Source organism: Mercurialis annua, linkage group LG6, assembly GCF_937616625.2.
Source record: "Mercurialis annua linkage group LG6, ddMerAnnu1.2, whole genome shotgun sequence".
In the NCBI taxonomy this organism is placed as follows: domain Eukaryota; kingdom Viridiplantae; phylum Streptophyta; class Magnoliopsida; order Malpighiales; family Euphorbiaceae; genus Mercurialis; species Mercurialis annua.
In genome coordinates this window covers 38,824,122-38,839,333 of record NC_065575.1, presented here as the reverse complement: position 1 = coordinate 38,839,333, position 15,212 = coordinate 38,824,122, and the positions used below count along the sequence as shown (strand labels likewise).

The following is a 15,212-nucleotide window of genomic DNA, read 5'->3' as shown; positions in this document are numbered from 1 at the left end:
TAAACTGTGTAATAAAAATAAAATAGACAACTCTAGTAGGACGGAGGGAGTGTAAATATGAAGAATTGTGTTTGAATTTTATCTAAATAATTTGATGTTTCATAGTGTTTTTGAAAGTCATAAATACGAAAGAAAGATAACATTAATGAAGTTACAACGTCGACTTTTCGGTCAATTAACTTATAAGACCATCTTCAAGGGGTGTCATCAAAATGGAAATTGATGACTCTCCATCTCCAAGAGAGTCACTAAAATGTATTTTGGTGACCTTTTTACACTCTCTTCCATCAAAAATGATGAAGGAATTTTTCTTTCACCATTTCACTTTTTGAATATGATAATATGGTTAATGTACACTTTGATACATATAATTTATAATTGTATATAATTAATTATTTATTTATTAAATAATTTCACGAGATATTGATATAAAAATATTACAAGAAATTTTTTATGAAACAATAACATAAAAGTTTTATATTAATAATTTTAGGAGACAATTAAAAATTATTACATAATTAATTTTAAAAGACAATAGTATATACATAGATAATTTTATTATATAATAACTTAAAAACGAAACATACTACGTTCGGAGTTTTACAGTCACATTTTGCAATTATTGCGGGACCTTCAAGATTTTGGAAAAAAGATGTGCTACATGATATTATGACAACGTGTATTATCATGCATAACATGAAAATCGAAAACGAACGAGATTTTATTGCAACAATTCAAGATGCAATGGAAGTACAGGTACTAGATGAACCGGTTGAAATAGCAATGGATGGTCATATCTGATTTCAACAATATTTCTCGAGATACCGATAATCTAAAGATAAAAGTATTCATCTTGACCTTCGCAATGTTGTAATAAAGCATTTGTGGATTATGAGGTTTGATTTATGTTTTCGTAATTTTAGTTTTTATCTTGTGTTAATTTAAATAAATTAATATAATATTTATTTTAGTTTTTTTTATTGTGTCAGCATTTTCTGTATCTATCAAGCCTCTTATTTAATTTCATTTGCAAAATTAACAGCCCATCATCATACACTTGTCACTAAACAAAAATGCCATAAACATTCTTTACACCATACAAAAAAAATATCATCAATAGATCAGCATACTGTATAAAAAAATCAAATTATAAAAATGAAGATATCTTTTGCTTTTGGAGGATTAAAAAAATCACGATTAAATACAAAATTACAACACTTTGTTTAAATTAAAAAGCCGTAATTAAGTATCTCTCTCACGTGTTTGCTAAATCCCGTTTACATTTAAGAGAAAAAAACTGGTTAAGCAGTCAAAATCCACGTATGAATGGTTAGACCACTTGGGTTTTTGTCGGTACACATTCAATACCAACGACCGGTTCTGTTTCATGTCCGTACAAAAACTTGACCTCCAATCGCCGGTCAACAAAATAAACTTATGATAACAAGGGCCAAATATATCTTTTTACCCTTGTACTTTTAATTCTTTATACTCCCTCCGTCCCGTTTAAGAAGGGACAAATGACTTTTTCACATATACTCCCTCCGTCCCGTTTAAGAAGGGACAAATGAATTTTGCACAAATATTAATAAAATAAGACAATATTTTATTTTATCATGTCTACCCCTATTAATTAGTATAATTTCTCCTAATAATAAAATAAATGTATTGTAAATTGAGTTGTTTTTAATGCATATTGAAATAACTAAAGGGATAAAAGTGGAGGTTCAATATAAATTGGCACAGAAAACACGATATGGCCTTTTTAGATGGGACAAATAAAAATGGGATATGTCCCTTCTTAAACGGGACGGAGGGAGTATTAAAAAAGCATTAATTATTATAGTGTTTTCTTATTTTACCCCTATTTATGATAGTGTTGTATTTTGTGTATAAATTAATAGTCATTAATTATGGAAAGAAAAATGGGGGTAGAAAATGAAAATTCATATAAATTGGCACAAAAAACACGATATAACCTTCTTAAATGGAACAAATAAAAATGAGATATGTCCCTTCTTAAATGGGACGGAGAGAGTATTTATTCGATTTTTATTAAATTCTTATCTTCATCTATTTTTTGTATTCAATTACTTTGAATTTCTAGATATTTTTCATCTAAAAAAGAAATGTACATTACATCTACCGTAAAATACACATAAAATCGGATCCAAACTATTCTTCTGACTCGATACATTGGCAAAATAGATCACATCATCAAACTTAAAGAGTGATTGGATAAGTAAAAAAATTAAATATAAAGACCTATTGAACAAAAAAAATTAAAATAAAATAAAAATTTAAAAATATAGGGTCTTTTATCATTTTTGACGTACATTATTTAAATATTTAACAGTGACTGAGATACACTCATAGTTTCCGTCAAATAGTAAAAAACTATTGAATAATTAATTTTAAAGAGAGACTATATAAATAAAATATAAAAAATACAGGGGCTTTTTGATATATTAAACCAATAACAAACAACTCTCATAAGTCATCATCATCATCATCTTCATCAATTCACTTTCTTTGAATTTCTTTCACACCTCAAAGGAAAAAACCATTCTCTCTCTAAAACACATACACCCACCTACCTACCATAAAAACCAGATCAACCCTACCCTACTTCTTCTTCCTTTCTTCTTCCAAACAGCAAATCAAACCCCATTAGTTCTCTCTCTTTTTCCTCTAGCTATCTTATATGGTAGTATTTTACTATTTTCATGAAGTTTTAGTTTCTTTAATCTGATAAACAAAAAGGATACTAATCACTGTTATTATTATGGAAGGGGTTGAAACAGTAAAGATTGAAAATATGGTGGGTTCATCATCGTCAACGACAACAACATTTCCTGATCTTTTTCTTCAGAGTAGTTATTCAGTACAGAGTGTTTTTGATAATTTTTATGAAGGAGGAGGAGGTGGAGATAAGAGTTCGTTAGGGTTTCTTGAGTTGTTGGGCATGCAAGATTTTGGTAGTGTAAGTCCTTCGGTTTTTGATGTGTTTCAACAGGCTGTGCCGTGTAAAAATGGTGGTGTTAATACTCCAGTTGTTGTAACGAAGATGGAGTCGGCGGATGGGTTGGTTAATCAGCCTGCAACTCCTAATTCTTCGTCTATTTCTTCGGCTTCTAGTGAGGCTTTGAATGATGAAGTTTTGCCTATTTTGGCTGTGGATAATAATGAAGAAGAAGAGCAACAAAAGACCAAGAAAGAGTGAGTTTTTTTTATATGTTTTTTTATGAAAAAATGGATAGTTTTTGGGGGTTTAAGTTTGAATGCTTTAATGGATGGGAATTGTTAATATTTGTGGTGATTTTTGACTTTTAAAGTTGAAGGTTTTTGATGGGTTTTTTGGTGTGTTTTGTGGGTTGTTTTTTCAGGTTAAAGGCAAAGAAGACAAATCAGAAGAGACAGAGAGAAGCTAGATTCGCATTCATGACAAAGAGCGAGGTTGATCATCTGGAAGATGGGTACAGATGGAGAAAGTACGGTCAAAAAGCTGTGAAAAACAGCCCTTTTCCTAGGTACTAACTTCAATGTTAACATATTTAGCACGGGCATCTCGAAACGGTGTTATTTTAACGTTTTTTTATGTTAAAAATGTCGGAAACGTCAAGTTTCCAACACGTTTTCGAAACGAAAAATGTTGATTGAATGAAGTATTGCGGTACTTCTTAGATGTTAACTAATTCTTCATTTTTGGATAATTATTTTTAGCTCAAACGCTAATGAATTTGTTTTATTTTGCCCATTTTTTGATTCTTTTCAGGAGTTATTATCGTTGCACTACTGCATCATGTAATGTGAAGAAAAGAGTGGAACGATCTTTCAGTGATCCAACCATAGTTGTCACCACCTACGAAGGCCAACACACACATCCCAGCCCCGTAATGCCTCGTCCGAGCTTTCTCGGAGCTCCGGCGGACTCTGGTTATTCCACCGCGGCTTTTACCATGCCGGTGCAAACAAGATTATCGCTCTATCAACACCAACACCAACAACAACAACAACCTTTTGCTAACAGTTTTTCACCGTTGGGTTTTGGTTATAATGCAAATACAAATGGTAGGCTTTTACATGAGAGGCGTATTTGCAGCATTCAAGGAGGTGGTTTGCTCGAAGATCATGGCCTTCTTCAAGATATTATCCCTTCTCATATGTTAAAAGAGTAGATTATATTATATAGATAAAACCCTATTAGTTACTGCTTTTGTAGTTTCGGTTAACTGACATGAAAAAGGATGTGTAGATGAAATACCCTTTTGCTGATATATTATACTATGATATGAAGTTTAACAATATATCTTTTGGGTTAAAAAGATTAATTGTCATTTAACCAAAGATTTTTTATATTTTTTGATTTAGAGGTCGAGTTACTAAGAGCATAAAAGCAGGTTCTAGTCCGACTTGCCGTCGAAAATTCATTAGAAAATTTGAAGAGAAAGAAGTAGGGTTTGCAGGTCGTTCAGACTAGATAAAGGTTATGTTCGGATTGTTGGAAAGTCAAAAATATACTTAAAGTTAAGTTCGGTTTGAAACAAAATTCTGATTCTGCCACTGCTTTGATTACCATCATTTATTTTTATATTATGATGACTCAATTTTTATTTTTTTTCAACAACGGGAAGTTGTTACTTAGCGAATTCAGATAAATTATTATTTATGTGGTCAGCGAAAAATTATGTGACGCTTAACGTTTACAGTGCCGCATAAGTAATTTTATTGACCGAATTGCGATATTACCTCTCATTTTGAAAAAAAATGAAAATAGATTATCATATATATAATATAACAAATAAATCAATGATGCACGAACCGTAAAAAAATTATAGTTCAGTAATCGTAATATGTAACTTTATTTCTTGCTGACCGGTCATGCATGAATATTGCTGATCTTGATGAAAAGAACCAAACTTTTGATCAGTGATCATCTGATGTAGAACTATTGGGTTTTTGATCCAATGCCATTTCTTGAGCTCAGTTTCTTCTGTTTTTGCCATTTTTAGGGGTTCAGGGAATAAAGAGATTATAGAAAAGGAAAACGAGGTTAAGTTCAGCATTAATGTAAGATTCTGACCTTATCGTTTGTCTTATACCATTTGTTTTTGTTGTCCAAGGAATGTGCATTGATTCTGAGAGCAACTTCAAGCAAATAATGGCGTCAAGATCTTTATAGTAACACTAGGGTTTTCTCTTCAAAAGAGAGTTAATAATTTTTTTTCATTTGTCTTGGAATCCACAACATCATTATTACCTATTCTGAAAGAAATGAGGTTCCAAACAGGAGAATTTGGTAAAGAAAATTAATGTTATGTCTCTCTAAAACATTAATCCAGTAAGTAAGAAAGAATAACTCAACTACCATCTTCACCCACTTTCAGCTTTCTATAGTTAATGTTTTTTTAAAAAAAAAATTAATTTTTTTTATTGCTTTTTAAGAATGTATAATGCATAGATGTATATAAATGGATAAAGGGTGTTGAGGGAGAGATATAACAAGAAAGTGAGGCAGAAGTCTAAATATAGAAAGAATATGAAGTGTGTCGTTTGTTCGATTCTATTTGATGGGAACTAAATTAAAGAGATGCGAGGATTGGGTTTGCACACTTTCTGTGATCAACTTTGTGTTGCCATTTGATGAGAAATATATTATCTAAATAGCCAATAAAAGAACTCTTAGTATTGATGCTTTTAGCTCTTTTTCTCATTGTTTAGTATGCTAATGTTTGCTTGCCAATCAGCGGTACCATCAATTATTTTATGTCGACAATTAATCCGCATTTTGCTATTTTAGAGAAAAATCTCTACAATTAATTCTGTCAATAACGTTTCCATTGGAATGCTAAGCGGCCGTAAATTTTACAAAAGAACCAAGGGTAAAAAGTAGAGGTGGGGCAGCCCTTGCCCCGCTACCAACGGAGTTCTTTCCTAGGCATGGCAAGTTCATATCGAGTCAGTTTCCCGCTTAAGCGACATGTTACATAGAGAGAGTTTCCTGGCCTAGACAAAATATCAACCAAATCACGACCATTCCAGACCAATGGGGCTCTACGTTATTAGTTAATCACCTAAAAAGGAATCTCCTTGGCGGAATTATGTCTTACTCATACTTCTCTCAAAACTCCTGTCGGTATCCTTCTTCCCCTTCCCTCTCTCGGAGCAGAATATAATTCCTGCAAGATTCAGCCAGATAACAACCCACACAAACCTTGCACATACTATTTACATTGCTTTAATGATCTCCATCAGTCATTTTCACAATATATTCGTAGGGAAACAAGCTCATACTATTTATTCACCACCAATACGGCGGCGCCGACAGCTTTTCCTGTAGAAAAAAGGGAATCAAAAGAGATCATGCCCCGACAGCCTCTCTTTTTTGCCTACTATTATTTTGCTTCTTTCACTTTCAATTTTTTACATTACTCTGCAATTTATGTAAATAAAAATCACTATATCACTGATTTCTTTCAAAAACAAAAATAATAAAATATTATTTCATTGTTTGAATTTTTTAATTTCAATATTATAAAGTTTAAAAGTATATCAAATAATTGCTCTAAATTACTAGGGTCACCCTAATAAGTTAACTAAATGCACATAAAAACTGGACTTTCACATAGCTGAAGACAAGGTTCTAAAATTCCCTACAAATGTGCCTATAAAAAGCTAGTTTCCGACCCCTTACTTTTCTACTTTTGTCATGATACACAAATTGTATATATGTGAATGCTTGTAATTTATGCAAGGAAGAAGAATACAAGAAATTACATACAGGTTAGGGGTAAAAAAAAACCTTTTTAGCATCAAGAGAACTGGGTATACTCTAACATCAGAAATTGCATAAAACGTAACACAGTTGATCATCGCTAGCATATAGGAGCTTAATGATTGTTTTGCTAGCAGAAAAGTGATACCATTGCAAAACATCTACGAGAATTTGCATATTAAAACCACAAGACACACACAGGTGAGGTTAATAATATTCACAGAGAGAAGAATTGATAGGGACCCTAGAATTACTTCAAACAATCACTAGTAAACAAATCAAAGCTTTGCAATAATTTCATAAATATAAAATCTGAGCCTTATAAGCAAGTGCCAGGACAATTACAGCAAAGTTTTACTAGACTACCGTTAAGTGCAGGTGGGATCAACAACTGAACTTGTTTCTGGTCGTATTTGCATATGATCCAAACCCTGCAAAAAGGAAAAGAAAAGAAAAGGCCAAGTGGAAAATACTGTCCACCTATTAGATAGAAAAAGCAGTTGGTGAATATGCACAGACAAGTATAAGCAGAAACTAATTATTGCAATGCTCCTCGAAAATGGAAAATTTACGTGCAAGTTTCTAACAATTAGGTGAATTTGCTCTCATCTGCATTCAAAATGAATATATTGGGACTGTTATCCTTCAACATACAAATGAATGATACTTATGGAAAATATCACAACAAAGTAGGAACAGCAGCAGATGTAGATCAGTTCATCAGGAGATGTGGACTAACAAAACATTTACGACTGCAACAAATATTGTAATTTTATTGAAACTTATTTGCAAACTGAAGACTGTTGATACAGATAACAGAGATAAATGTCTATTCAGATTTATTAGGGACTTCCTATACTACAAGAACAGCAGAAGTAAATTTTCCCCAAATTGTCAATCATGAAAATATATATTCAGTCACATTAGCAGCAGTATACTGAGCTCTGGCACATATATGACTGGAAAAAAAAAAGTAGAAGAAAGGCTGATACTTATCCTACAAGAAAAAGGGTTTAAAGTTAAATATTACGCTACCAGAGCTAAAGCAGTTGGCATGGAATTTCTGACTGAAGAGGTATGATCAGCTTCTTTATCAGAAAAACCTTCTGATAGGAAACAAGGTTGCTGACGTGGATTATGCGTTTTTTGCTTCTTCTGTAATTGTTGCTGAAATAAAGCGAACTCATCAGGCTTCTCCCACTGCATAATTAATGGATTATAGCTTCAGCAACCAGCTAATCTCTAGTTGAATGATTGAATCTATCACTCATGAGTTCAAAATAGTAAACTCTAACCAACCCGACCAAACAGAGGTTAAATTAGACATCCAAAATTGGATAGGAATTCAATTAAAAATGCTATGGGAATTCAGAGAGAATTTTTGAAAAGTTACGGAGGTGGGAATACACATACATCCTTCAAAACATATATAACGCACACAATCCTGAAAAGCTCAAGGAAAACCAAGGATAACACGGGATTTATCTCAGATGCCAAGAATACCAATCAGCATCAAGTTTTTTAGATCATATCCAACCTTGCCTATCAAAACGTTGATGACATCATTCAGTCCCCCCCATACAGGCCTCTAACATTTCAAGTAGATGAAGTTTTTGTCATTTCAGGTTGACCTCAGTCATGGACTCCATGAGAAAGTATTATCTCCAAGCTTTAGGTCCAACGCACACAACTTTATCATAACCAGTTACATAGATTCCTTTTTCTAATCCAAATTCAATCCACACCTGAAGCCAAGCAAGTTGGGGTTGGACAACCACGTGGACATGAACATGCCTCAAGTTGACTTTTGCAGTTTGAGATGTACCCATAAATCGGTACTAAAATGAAAACAACATTTTAAACCACCAAATTAAAAAAAAAACTGAATGCAGTGTAATCACTTAACCAAATAACTTACCCTGCTTTCACAAGTTGTGCAATTATAATAATACTTGCACCCATCTGGACAGTTATGCTCACTCCAATCACACTCTTGTGGATCTTCTGTCTGGGGACTCTGGGGTACCACAGAGGCAGAAGATTTATCACCCACAGCTGGACGATTACCTTCACTACACTGTGACTGCATGAAGACATAACATTAAAAACAATTAGTCAGACTTGCAAGTCTGCCATAACTTGACCAAAAAAAAAGGTAAGCTATAGATTGAAGTTACAATACTCCCTAACACACAATGACTACTCAGACAAAAACAATTAGAAGACACAAGACAATAAAATGCCACTATTTTCTGCCACAAGTTAGTACTGCACCTAAAGTTCTAGCGCACCAATGCTACGTTTCAAGAAACAAAAACCCAGATTCTCAAATGCATTACAGTAATTATTATAAAATGGATAGTAAGAAGTCGAAATTGCAACTACACAAAGCAGGTCATTATAAATTTGCATTAGATGGAACAGACTTAATAGCTCCTGCAGTAACTTGCATACTAGATCTAAAAACTAAATGAAAATTAATCACTACCTCCAGGGAAATCCGGACACTTTGCTGCTGGTCTAAATTTGAAATTTGTTTCACCATTTCAGTGACTGCTGGTTGAGAAGATTGCAAGAATTTCTCGGGACCCCAAGTCTGCTCTAAAGGCATCTGAGACAACTGTGCTGGTGGCTGCTTTACTGGAACAAGTGGTTGCGCTATGATTTGTGGAGCAGCATGCGTCAACTTTACTTGGTTGGGAATGGCTAGAGGTTCAGAAATCATGGAAGCTTCTTGCGCAGGATATAAAGCAGTAGGTAAAACACACCCTCCCATTGAATCGCCAAAATTGGGTGGTGGCCTACAACAAATAAACCATAAAAATAGAAACTCTACATGTTACATACAGCACAAGGTGTACCATGTACATGAAAAGAATAGAAAATGAGTAAACCAAAATTTACCTAATCATTGGTCCTTGAGAAAAAGAGCCAGAATTTTGTCCATCATATCCCCTAAGAAAAGATGAAGCAGATTATATTGAGAGTTAGGGAAAATAGAATAGGGCCAAATAAATTAGTCTCATTGCACACACATAAGCACCCAATTATTCTTAACTCAGATCTACTAATCTATGATCAGAAATACCAAAGCAAGCAAAAAATAATATTTCTATGTCTTTTTGTATGAGTGGATATCCCAAGCAGAAGAAAATTCAACTGGTACCTATATTGTCAAACTGAACTATAAACATAACTAAGCGTCATTATCTTTTGTAATTAGACATAGGAGATATTGAGATAGCCAAAAGAAGTTAAAAAAATCAGGAAAATTACCAAATTTAAAGCTAGCATCTTGCATAATAACCATTATGCATTTTATGGTTCATTAGCAGCTCAATAGAGTGGCAAATAGATTAGAATTAATATTTATTAAATTGGTTACGCAGGGACAGAAGGTCCAGATCATGAAGAGAATATACAGGAACATCAATACAAAAGAAGCAACACCTTAATTCTCCCGCCCTCCGTTTAGGGGGATCTGCAAATCTAATGATCAAAGGTTGATCACAGCCCTGGAAGCATGTAGTATCAGAGATTGTATAAGGAACTACCATTGAAATTTATAATCAGAAAATGACAAAACAACAGATGCACTTTACTCTCATTGTGAAAGTTCCATGTAATGCTGTCATTGCTGCTAATGCCATATCTCTGTGAGTGAACTTAACAAATGCACATCCTTCAAAAAAGCAGATGGACCATCAAATCAAAACCACCATAGGTTACTGGTCAACAAAGATAGAAGTTTGCCTGAAATGAAATCTTTAGACACAAGCTAAAACCATTAAAAGAAGAAAATCCAAAATGAGAAGGCCGTTGCTATATTGCTGGAACATAAATGAGAGTTTCAAAACAGAAGACTTGAAGCAATAATACAGGTCGACAAAAAGTTGCACTTATTGAACAGTGTCGTAAATACTGATCAGTTCCAAGAAGTTTGCCGCTTCTTTTAATTAAAAAAAATAAAGGCATGAAAAAATAACAATGAAACTGATAAGGGACTAATAAAGCCCATAATTTCTATTAGTGAATGGCCCCACACTGAGTTATAAACTAGAAGGCTTTAAGAAAACTAAGTTCCTATGAGTCCACTACTCCAGATATATTTCCAGCTAAAAGAGAAAAGAAATCAACGTGAAAAAACAACTTACCACGACTTTGCTTCAGATTATCTCGTACGATATACACATCTACCACATGACCATATGGAGAAAATATCTGACGGAAAAGAAAAGGTCAGATAAAAACATTATGCTATAAGCATAAAAAAATGAAAAGCAAAGAGTTAGTCTTGGGATATAAATGTGCACAGACTCAGTTAGCTATCCTCACAAACTCTCGCTTGGTATATGCAAGTATTGTCACCTATTTAATAAATTTAATCATATAGAACATCATACAGGACAAAGCCTTCAAATTATCAAAGAATGGCCATGCCATCTAATAACACTTTATTTCCCTTTTTTGTTTCAAATAGTGATGTCTAAGCATTTTGCAAATTTAGAACTTTGAATTCACAAAGTTACGCTGGAAGTTGTAAATCTTCGTTTTATCCATGTAAAGCTACAAAAAATATAGCAAATGTGCCTCGTACTTCCTCAATTTCTTGCATTGAAGCTTGTCTGTGAACACAACCAACATAGAGTTTTTCTACCATCTCCACGGCTGCTGTCATAAAATAAGAAAGGCAGTGAAGAGTAAGAACCTTTCAGATACATTATTAAACACGTCAGCAAAAACTCGGGCACATCTTGTAGATAAAGACCATACAGTTTTCCACCGCAAGAAAAAATCTTATTGTTAAAGAAACCCACAAGGCAAGTAAAGATAGACTGTAAACGTCAGACAACAAAATACAGTCAGATGCAAAGAAACACCCTCTTTCATGGCATCTTCAGCTGACGATAGGCCATATTTTGCTACAAAGAGAGAAGATTAATAGTCTTTTAAATAGATTTGAATTTTTTTTACAAGCACCATGATTTCATTACCAAAATGGAAACCTTAGACTATTTACAGATAATTAATTAAATTGCATATGGCAGAGATCTATATATTCTGATGCGTAGGTGAGAGGTGATAGAATGACATGTAGAAGAACATACTTCGTAAATAAATGACACTTACCAGGGCGGTCCCTTTCAACCTTGGCAACGCGTTCCCTCTCCCTATCAGCATATCTGACTTTAAGGGGAACCGCTTCCTGAATGAAGATATTTATCAACAGAACATTATTTACATATCAGTTATTAACAACATCAGAATTTGTTTTCTGCATTATCAACCAAAAAACTTACCCCAGGAATAGTATACTGACCATTTAAAGCCCTAATAGCCCTGTCAGCTTCCTCTATCGTTGCATATTTCACAAAGCAATACCCTAATGAAATAATTTTCATATAGATATATTTAATTACCATGTACATCAAGTTACAGTAAAGTATAAGCAATAACACATAAAGTATGAATCGGGAATTTTAATGCTTCAAACAGATTTTGAATCTAAAGATTGATATGCATAAGAAATTATAATGAAGAACAGACATCACTAGAAATTAAGCGTAATCCATAGACAAGGAAAATGGAACTATTCCACATATAGAAAATGCACTTCAATAGCAAAACAACCACTAGATTATATGTTATTTTGCTAAGGACAAAATTAGACATATGAGACATGTACCAACAATAAAGCAGCCAATAGCTATATTTTGTACCGAACAATACAAAACATGATCATAGTGTAATCAGCAAATTAGTGGGAAAACCTAACACTAAAATAAAATTGCAGAAAAGTTGCAAAGCATACAATGAGTTATAGATATCAAATCCGAGTACCTTGTTGATGACCACTCCGCTTATCCCTGGGGAGAACTACCTCAATAACACCTCCATGTGCTTCAAACAAGGGGCGTATCTAGCACAAAGAAGCAATGGCCAAAAGTTATGCAGGAAAATGATATATTATAGAGTAGCCGTCAACCCTCAGCTGAGAGGGGAGAGAAGCTTTCTGCTTGAACACGGATAGAGTAGAATTAGAAATATGATTTGCAACAACAAATAAAGCAGAGGTGTGGCATTTGCAGATAAAAGAGAAAATAAGGCATGCGAAATACCACATGCCTGCACGACCTAGGACTTTTTAAGATTTAGCTCAAGGGGAAAAGAGTTCTATTTTCAAACTTGAAAATCTCTGACTTCATGAAAATTAAATAGGGCACTACACAGTACATCCTGACAATTGGTGAGTGTTCCACTAAGTGATGTCCAAAGAATTATGAAGTTTATTACTTAGTCAGCATATTCAACAAAATTTCGTGTTATTTTAATGTTTTTTATGTAAAAAATGTAGTTGAACATTTCGGAAACAGGACATGATTGAATGAAGTGTCCGTGCTACATTTATTACTATACTAAATCTGGAAACAAATGACAAAGCAATTTGAAAGAAATAACTTACAGCTTCCATAGTTGTGGGAAGCGGAATAGGCGCGACAAAAAGTTTTACATTGCCACCATCAGCATTATGATCTAAAAAACAAAATCAAGTAACATAAGTCTGCGTATATTAGTCTAACAAGTGAACCTAAACTGTATCTTATATAACAGTGAAGATTCGAAATAAGATTAACAAAAATAAATCAGCTATAGAATTACATTGTTACCTGGGGAACCTGGACGGCCAGAATGACATCGAGCTCTTTTCAGGCCATTGGAGAAAAATCCTCCGCCAGCAACCGGTGCGTTTGGTTGGCCGGTCATCTGTTGGTTAGCATCAAAATTAGGACGGGCGTCAAAGTTCTGGTTATTGAATTGATAATGGTCATTGTTAAAGTAGGGGTACGGAGGCGGTGGTGGCGGCGGTGGCTGAGGCTGGAGCGGTAGCTGTGGCTGGAGTGGAAGCTGCGGCTGTGGTTGGAGCGGTAGCTGCGGAGGTGGCTGGAGCGGTAGCTGCGGAGGTGGCTGGAGCGGTAGCTGCGGAGGTGGCTGGAGCGGTAGCTGTGGCGGAGGTGGGAAAGGAGGCTGGTTAGGGTGTTGGAAATAGTTAGGATGATGATGGTGGTGGTGCTGTTCTTGGTGGTTGAATCGGGGGCGGTGGTGGTAGTTGTGGTGGTGGTGGTAGCCTTCTCTCGGTGGTTCCATTAATTAAACCCTAACCGGCGGGTGAGTTGACAAAAAATTTAAACGTTGAAAGTGGGAAAACGGTATTGTATCATTGCGTTTTGCTGCGCGGTTAAATAACACGTTAGCCTGATCTCCCTATTGTTTAACGATTATCGTATGGTGGGGTCAAATTCTTTCTTCTTTTTTTTAAAAAAAGGGTCATTCATACCCTTAAAATTTGTTTTCATGATCAAGTGAACGCTCAACGTCTGTACAAATTCATGTATGCCTCCGACGTCTAAAAACATGAACAGACATGCCCATCAGTTTGGCACCATCTCATTACTTGAAAGACTTCGTTACTCTGATCGTACGTGGCTAAAGGAATTATGCCTAAGATTTGGGTCTAGGATTAAGTGAGCGCTAAACATCTAAAAAAGTTCACTTATGCCACCAACGTCTGAAAAAGTGAACAGTCGGGCTCCCTAGTTTAACATTGTCTCTTGTTTCCCAGACTCCGTTAGAATGATCCTAAGTGGCTAATTTTTAACATTTGCCTTATAATCGAACCTTAGGCGACATGTAAAGCAATTAATCGGTAATAATTGTCCGATGTCATTTAAGAGGATTAAAACATAATTAATAATGAAATATAAATAATAAAAATTAGTTCCTTCATCTTTTTCATGTGTTCCAATTCGACAATCACATTCCTCCATAAATTAAAAACCCACCGATTATATAAAAGATATTAGCACAAAGGATAAAGGTTGTATCCTTTTCCATTTCTCATTCCATATCTTGCACTTCCGCCTTCCACCTCATCAAACGATTCTTCTTCTCTGTCTTTGTCACTACATGTTTCATTGGACGAGATACTACGAAGAGAATTCCTCGTCTGATTGTTGAGGAAGAACGGTGTATTTGTTCAGCTCGGTTTTATGATGAAATTACTTCACAGCGACAAACTATCGCTACTGAAAGAAAGATCGTCACCACTGAGGACAAATTTGACGGTAAAAATTAGCCACGTAGGATCTTACAAACGGAGGTTAGAAAAAAGAGAGGCAGTGTTAAACTATGGAGACATGGCTGTTCATTTTTTCAAACGTTGGGGGCATAAGTGAACCTTTTTAGAGAGTGCTCATTTAATCTTGGCCCAAACCATAGGCACTTATTTTTTCTTGGCCATATAGAATCACACTAACGAAATTTGTGAAGCAAAAAAACAGTGTCAAATTGAGGTATACATAGATAACCCTTATCCTTATTTAAAAAAATTACTTAACCACTCTCTCATCTAATCTAAGCAAATGGAGCATCCATCTAC

At 34.5% G+C, this 15,212-nt stretch overlaps 2 protein-coding genes across 5 annotated transcripts; one reads left to right on the top strand and one right to left on the bottom strand.

Annotated features, from left to right (window-relative positions):
• The first annotated feature begins 2,525 nt into the window (after positions 1-2,525).
• LOC126686018 (WRKY transcription factor 23) lies at positions 2,526-4,382 on the top strand. The gene is made up of 3 exons (XM_050380029.2): positions 2,526-3,219; positions 3,387-3,530; positions 3,776-4,382. The coding sequence occupies exons 1-3, from the start codon at positions 2,786-2,788 to the stop codon at positions 4,176-4,178; spliced, it is 981 nt and encodes a 326-aa protein (XP_050235986.1). The 5' UTR covers positions 2,526-2,785; the 3' UTR covers positions 4,179-4,382.
• Positions 4,383-5,655: 1,273 nt separating this feature from the next.
• Positions 5,656-14,035, bottom strand: LOC126686724 (flowering time control protein FCA). 4 transcript variants are annotated; one of them, XM_050380932.2, is made up of 16 exons: positions 13,444-14,035; positions 13,239-13,309; positions 12,617-12,695; positions 12,076-12,158; positions 11,906-11,981; positions 11,373-11,446; positions 10,930-10,996; positions 10,378-10,457; positions 10,226-10,290; positions 9,680-9,730; positions 9,264-9,576; positions 8,694-8,858; positions 8,521-8,613; positions 7,811-7,975; positions 7,142-7,206; positions 5,656-6,179 (listed from the first exon to the last, which is right to left on the bottom strand). In XM_050380932.2, exons 1-15 carry the CDS (start codon positions 13,919-13,921, stop codon positions 7,144-7,146), a joined length of 1,923 nt encoding a protein of 640 aa, XP_050236889.1. In that variant the 5' UTR covers positions 13,922-14,035; the 3' UTR covers positions 5,656-6,179; positions 7,142-7,143. The 4 variants fall into 4 exon arrangements, with proteins under 4 accessions (XP_050236889.1, XP_050236888.1, XP_050236890.1 ...); XM_050380931.2 differs by lacking the exon at positions 5,656-6,179 and having other exon boundaries at positions 7,046-7,206; XM_050380933.2 differs by lacking the exon at positions 5,656-6,179 and having other exon boundaries at positions 7,046-7,206; positions 11,373-11,443; positions 13,444-14,034.
• Positions 14,036-15,212: the final 1,177 nt, after the last annotated feature.